Consider the following 7,282-nt stretch of genomic DNA (forward strand, 5'->3'; position numbering starts at 1 on the left):
ATTAAAATAACACAACTCCGTTTTACTTTTAGTTGATTTTGCTGTTAAATTATCTTACAATTACAGGGCCTTTTAAACTTTTTAAGATCCACATGCGACTTACTTCGGAATCGGGCATCATCCTTCTGACGTCATATCCGGCGCAAAGTTACTTGCCTAAACCTACCTTTGCCTGAATCAGCCTCCTCCGGGTCTGCAGCTGGACCCTTCTCCTTTTATGGGCTGGCCCGGACGCTCAGCTTTTCTGCATGATGATTGAATGATCTCTCTGAGGCGGAATCTCTTTTTGATTGACAACAAAATGAGCCAATCACCGATCTTTTGGTGTCTGCATCCGTGGGAGCATTTTTCAATTCTCATTCTGTTCTGAGTTGAACTGGAGACTTCTTCTAATCATTTTAGCGACACTCTCTTTGTTGACAACGACAAGCAACAGATTAATATTTTATTTCTGGTGGGTTTTATTGTCCGTTTTGATTGTGTTCCAGTTGCAATAGTTTGAAGCAGTGTTTCTCAAACTTTTTGTCCAGTTCAAACTTTGGGGAAAAAAGTGAAGCTCCACCGCACCACCACTATGCCTGACCTGAAAATGGAGTCATGTGGTCGACCAAAATGTTCATGAAACCCGGGGCAGCGGTTTTATTTCTAAAAACTACACTCCTATTATTGTCAGCCATTGAAAGGGTATGGCCGCTTGATTGACAGGGCGCGTAAATGTCGGAACATAAATAAATGGACGTCCTCAATTAATGCTTTCATGCAAATGTGTTGCACATGAAAGTTAAGAAAACCTTTATTTATCCCACAATGGAGAAATTTGCGAAACAACAAATGTCCAGTGCTTCAATAGTTGACAACGTACCGTGCGTTTGACTCGAAGGCATGTTTTACATGTATCTATTAAATACATGATCTGCCAGGATATCAGATCTGTGGTCATCGAAACCTTTTATCTCACTGAGTGATAATAAATATGAAAGATTATAAAATATTGGATTGATGTTGATTTGATTCCTTTTCAAGGTGTTATAACATGACGTTATTCTTCAATGAAAAAAAACGCCCTTATAACAACAATATAACACTAATTGTTAAAATAAGCTTTTTTTCACATTTTCAGCTAGTGGTGTCCCGCGGGATTTTTTTCAGCGAAAGAAAGGTGCCTTGGCTGGAAAAAGACACTGTTGTAGATCATGGCATGTCAACGAAGAGTACCGGTCTTGACCGCGGAAGAGAAAGTGAAACGCACCCGATAAAGCCAAGCGGGTTACATCATACAAAACATTCAGGAGTCGCTTGGAGTCGCAAAGACTCAAATCTACAAGACTTTCTGCCAATTTCCCTGCTCAGAGTGAATCGCTTGCGGCTCGACAGAGTCGAGTCAATGAACGTTTCCGAGAATGCTTTACCTGTTTTGGTGCGAAAAACCTTCCGCTAACTGCACCGCTAAATTGGGAGAATGCTAGCTCCATGGCGCTAACTATTAGCATGGAGGACTTCGAAGAGTCCCTTGGCTGGCTTTAAAAGTTGGTTGCACGACATCAGCTGAGCAACGCTGTCGTGGGTGGGGATCGAGAGGTCAAGTTTGAGACAGTGAGTGAGTGGAAAGAAAAGCCACCAGGTCTCTTACTTGTCTCATTTTCCAGCAAACTTTGTTAGGACTATTTGGTTCACATACCTGAACTGTTTGCTGTAGTTTTTGTGTTAGAAACATTTTTTGGGCAACACATGGTTGCAATTTGTTCCTTGTGTTGTCACACGTGTATGTTGGTCACATACTTGCATGTTCATCAAGGACATGTACCATAGTCGTATCCCACATATGGAAATTCTGTTATAAGGAAAGATTGGACACCGCAAATATGATTCGTGACTAGAAAATACTTAGTGTATCGGTCTACTTCTGCTGGTCGGACCACAACCTGTCTGCAGCAATGCACTGGCTGAAATCGGTGATCAACAACACTGTTCTCATGAAAAAAAGTAGATTCATACTTGAATTCCTTTGTTCTGTTCATGTTTGATATGGACCGTCAACAAATGCAGTTTTTTTTTTTTTCAATGTACCATATCTTGTGCTGACCCGGCCCACATGTCAACTTTTAAAAGTCAATGTGGCCTCCGATCCAAAAAGTTTGCCCACCCCTGCTCTATTTCATATCGAACGTCGTGTTACTTTTGCCTCATCATTCCTAAGAGCTTGCGAGTGGTCATTACGTCACACTTTGAGAATCACCGTTGAAAAATATGAGAACTCTTTTCATCTCGATCCGGTATGATTGCATTTATTACAAATCATCATCATCATCGGAAAAACGCACTGTATAGCCTACGTTGAGTTTCATGCGTGGATAGTCGATAACGTTCTATTTTTTTGTTGTTTTTTTTTTTTTTGTCGTTGGGGGGTTATCATGTGTCATCTTAATCCAAAGATTTGAATTGTTATTTTTCAAATGAATGACAATAGTAAAATGTCAGGTCATTTGTTTTACTTTGGAAGTGTGTTTCAACCAACGGTGAGGGCCATTCAACATCTTTGAAGAAATCAAAAAGAGAAAACTATGAGTGTGGGGTTATCAAATCACCGAGAAGCGTTGTGAGTAAAAATGTGCTTCTGTTAAACGTGGCGTCAATCATGTCCAGAGTGTCGAGGCCCCGATAGCGGATGGAATCATGTCAAACACGCATTGTGCGACGCTGCTGAATGGAAAGCAAAAGAATAAAATTGGGGTCATTTTCTTGTCTTTTCTTTCAGTGCTACATACGCTGAGTTATTTAACCACAGCATCCTCTCAAATTGCAAAGCTGCCAGAGTTCTGGGAGGTCGCGTATGTTGACGGCGTTCAGATTGTGCAGTTTGACAGCAAGAGCCGGAAAACAAAAGCCAAACTGGACTGGATGAACAAAATCGCAGTAGAGGATCCAGACTTGTGGGAGCGAGAGATGCGCGTCAGTCTTGGCAATGAACAGGTGTTCAAGGTCAACATTGAAATCATAAAAGAGCGCTTCAACCAAACTGGAGGTTCGTTACCGTTCAACTTTCTGCTCGTACAACGTAGCGGATGTGCCCCGACTCATAAACACGCATGTCACTGCTGGCTTCTCTCTGTTCATCGTGTGCGTGACACTTTCAGGCGTTCACATGATGCAGTGGATAAATGGCTGTGAATGGGATGACGAGACTGGTGAGGTGAATGGTTGGAATGAGTACAGGTATGACGGAGAAGACTTCATCTCATTTGAGTGGAAAACGATGAGATGGATCGCAGCGAATCCAGAAGCTTTCATCACAAAGAACAAGTGGGAACGATCGGACGGCCTAAAAGAATACACCAAGAGTTACGTCACTGAGATTTGTCCTGTTTTCTTGAAGACGTATGTGAGCAATGGGCGGGACTTCCTGATGAGAACAGGTGCGGCGGCCTCACACACTCTCTTGTCCTCTCAGCCATTCTCTTCATCTGTCCATCGTCCTCCCACGCTCTCGCTTTCTTTCACCCTCTCGACATGCTCGCCGTTGGTTGTTCTCTCACACCTTCTCGGCACGCTTCCAATTTGTCCTCGCTTGCTGTTTCCTTCGCCGTTTTACGCATTCCCTCCATCTTCTATTCACGGGTATGTTCTTTCGCTCTCACACATCTTAGCCCTCGTTGACCCCTCTCACACGTTGCCCCTTTTACCCTCTCACCCTTTCTCCTTTTGCCCGGCTTTTGTCCGCTCACGCTTTCTCTCCGTCTTTATCCTGATGCGTTCCGGTCATCTTTTGCCCTCACACATTCCCTGACCGTCATCCTCTTGCGCATGCTGTCCCTACTTCCTCCTCTCACATGATTTCTCCTCCCACATTTCTCTTTGCAAAGTTCTTCTCGCACTTTCTCTCCATCTTTGGTCCTCCCACGTGTCCTCTCGTCGTCTTTTGTCCCCCTAAATCGTTCGCTCCCTCCTCGCCGCTCGGTGGGCAGAGCTTCCCACGGTGTCCCTCCTCCGGAAGACACCTTCCTCTCCGGTCACCTGCCACGCGACGGGTTTCTTCCCCCGCACATCGGATCTTTTTTGGAGGAAGGACGGCGAGCAGCTGCACGAGGACGTGGAGATGGGCCCGAGGCCGTGGACACCGCCCAGACGCTCCCCAACCACGACGGAACCTTCCAGACCAAGGCCCACCTGAAAGTGGAGGTGACGCCCGACGCGGAGGCCAAGTACGAATGTGTGTTCCGGCTGGCCGGCGTCGAGGAAGCCATCGTCGTTAAGTTGGACGGCAAAAGCATCCTGAGCAACGCGCGCGTCCCAGGTGAGCGCCGCACACCCACTTGAATCATTGCGTCACCTCGGATTCACTCTTGCCGAACGGTGTCGTGACGAGCCCTTCGCATGCTTCACTTCATCGCTCAAATCTTTGTTGCCACGTAAAAAAGAAGAACAACTCAAGGAGATGGTGGTGGCCATCGCGGTCACGTTGGGAGTCCTGGCTCTGCTGGCGGCGGGGGTGGCGACGGTCCTTGCCAAGCGTCGCCGGACCAGACAAGGTGAGGGACGCCAACATTTGGTCTGCCGTGAAGATCCAAAGAGAACATCGCTACCTCACGCCACTTGTGCCAAAATGCTCGTCATCCTAACTTCCTTTCTCTTTCCTTCCAGCCCAATACTCTGCAGCATGTAAGTAAACCATTTTCAGTTTCCTTTGAGCCACAATAAACGGGGCAGTTCCACGAAGGTCCGATTTAGGCCTTTGCCACCAAAGAGTGAATCAGGAGTCGCTTGAAACGGCAGGAAAAGTCGGCTACGTGACGATGCACACATGAATGTTGATGGAGAACCGCCGTGAGAAGCTCTTGCTGTGCACAAAAAAGAACAAAACTACATTGGTGCCTTTCACACGAGTTGAATTTGTTGAGTGGCCACGCTCGTAACCGAAACCACGAGCCTCGCAAAAATCCTCTTTGTCCATTGAAATGAACAGAAATGCCATTCATCCGTTTCAGCCGTCCCCAAAAAGACAACAAATAATGGTTGTCAGGTGTCATTTCAAATAGCCCTCCCTAAAATTGTATTAAAAAAAAATCATACATACATGCACGCAGTCATGTGATCATTAAATCAATTTTATGAGGTAGAACATGTTTGTTCTTGTTTGGTCTCACTGTTGATTGATGGCCACTGAGCTTCAGACATATTGGACAGTTTAAGTCAGACGCTAATTTGGGCATCTCAAATCCTTTGAGGACACCGGTATGTCACTAATATTAGTTGTTTTGACGCAGAGGATAAAGAATACGTGACATGACGCTGCGTACTGTACAGCGCAGACGCGGCAACAGTTGAAGGACAAAAAGACGCAAGGAAAAGATCGGACAGCGCTGCAAGATTCATTCGGCAGTGAACGTCTCGGCAGAGCAAATTCTTTGGCGCGAGCGTGACTTGTTTCGCTTCACATCTTACGCTGTGCTTGCACTTCCTCAGCCGTTTCCACCGATCCCGAGCCCCTTGCCAAGTCAGACACGGCGGCCGTCGCACAGTGAGTTAGCTTCCACATGATCTTTGGAAACTGGAAATGCTCTTGGCCACATCTTGATGTGGATTCTCGTTCACGGTTTGCTTCTGCTCTTCTCCGTCCAGACGTCAAGAACACAAGTGGGCCTGCTGAGCACTTTCTCATCACACCGCCTCTGAAAACGCTGACGTTTTTTTTCTTCTTCAAGCGGACCATCTGTGCGATTTAGGTTCTGTTAAGTCACGCTCAAAGGTTTGTGGTTTTGGGGGGGTTTGAGGTTTCTGTGTGAAAATGCCTTTTTTGTAGCAATCAATTGGCGAATTCAAGAACTGAATGTCATCAAGGTCACGATTGAATGGGATTTTATGGTCCTCCAAAAATGTGCTCGATGGTTTCGATGGGATCTCTGCATTCTTGTTTGATTGTATAGTCAAACCTCGGTTTTCGAACGTCTCTGTTCTCGACCAAATCGGTTTTCGACCAAAAATTTTGAGTTTTTAAGGCCTCGGATTACGACCGAAATTCGGTTCTCGACCAAACCGAGCGCACTTGAATATGCCACTCGACTTCTCTCGACTTCCGTACACGAGGAAGTGACGCTTCCTCTGGTTAACGAGGAAGTGATGGCTCCGTTGTGAGCAGACGTGTTCAATAAAGATTTTGTTTTTTTTTTAAAAGAAAGAGCGTCCATTGTGAGCAGACGTCTTCAAAGATTGAAAAAAGAGTGTCCATTGTGCGACCATTGTGAGCAGACATGTTCAAAGATTTAAAAAAAAAAAGAGCGTCTATTGTGCGTCCATTGTGACCAGACGTGTTCAATAAAGATTTTTAAAAAAGCAGACGTGTTTCTTGAGATCGACGCAAATTCGACTGTTATTTCTGCATGGCACCAAAGAAAGCAAGTGGAAGTCGTAAAGCTGCTGAAAAAAGAGGAAAATAGTGCGCAAAACTATTGAATTTAAGAAAGATTTGATAAAGAAATATGAATCAGGTGTGCACGTGTCTGTGTTGGCTAAGGAGTTCGGCATGCCGAAATCAGCAGCATCCTAAAAAACAAAGACCATCATAAAGTCAGTGATGTGACTAAAGGATCTTGTGTGTTGAGTGAACAAAGGCCACAAATATTTGAGGAAGTGGAAAAACGTTTGCTTATTTTTATAAATGAGAAACAGCTAGCAGGGGGCAATCTTAGCCAAGATAAGATTTGTGGCAAAACAAGACAATTGTATGGAGATTTGATAAAAAAGTATCCTGGCATTGCTCCTGAAAAGTTTGATTTTAAAGCCAAGCAGAGGATGGTTCGAAAAGTTGAGAAAAGGAAGTGATTCGTCATGGGGAGGCAGCCAGTTCAGACAAGGAAGCTGCCGAAAACTGTAAAGTTGAGTTTGAAAATCTCATCAAAGCCGAGGTCCCCAGCAAACTTAAAGTTGAGTTTGAAAATCAACCGAGGAATGTCTTCCCCAGCAAACTTTTAATATTGACAAGACTGGACTTGTTTGGATAAAGCAGTTCAGAAAATGGATGGAGGGATGTTACCTCGTACCGTAGTGTAGGATTGCAGACAGATCATCCATAGTTACAGCCATTACTTTAGGGCTGATAAATTCAAGGTGTAAAAGAATGAAATCTACAATTGTCAAGATGAGAGAGAGAGAGATGTTCAATTTTTATGTTGCAATGTCAATTTTTTTGTTAAAATTGGTAAAAATAAAACATACATAATGTTTGTAGTTTGTTGTTACCTGCTCTCTTATTCCACGTGTATATAGTTTATGGTGTAAAATAATTGAA

The 7,282-nt window shown here is 44.5% G+C and overlaps 1 protein-coding gene across 1 annotated transcript in view; it reads left to right on the forward strand.

Moving 5' to 3' along the window:
* Window positions 1-5,892, forward strand: part of LOC109526181 (H-2 class I histocompatibility antigen, alpha chain-like) — a 15,092-nt gene extending 9,200 nt beyond the window's left edge. The window contains 8 exon segments of the mRNA XM_019887292.1: window positions 2,756-3,022; window positions 3,135-3,413; window positions 3,963-4,099; window positions 4,102-4,291; window positions 4,413-4,526; window positions 4,639-4,656; window positions 5,461-5,515; window positions 5,617-5,892. Coding sequence (XP_019742851.1) covers window positions 2,756-3,022; window positions 3,135-3,413; window positions 3,963-4,099; window positions 4,102-4,291; window positions 4,413-4,526; window positions 4,639-4,656; window positions 5,461-5,515; window positions 5,617-5,644 — 1,088 coding nt within the window. The 3' untranslated portion in view covers window positions 5,645-5,892.
* Window positions 5,893-7,282: the final 1,390 nt, after the last annotated feature.

The sequence above is a fragment of the Hippocampus comes genome, unplaced genomic scaffold (genome assembly GCF_001891065.2).
Source record: "Hippocampus comes isolate QL1 unplaced genomic scaffold, H_comes_QL1_v1.1 scaffold160, whole genome shotgun sequence".
NCBI lineage: Eukaryota > Metazoa > Chordata > Actinopteri > Syngnathiformes > Syngnathidae > Hippocampus > Hippocampus comes.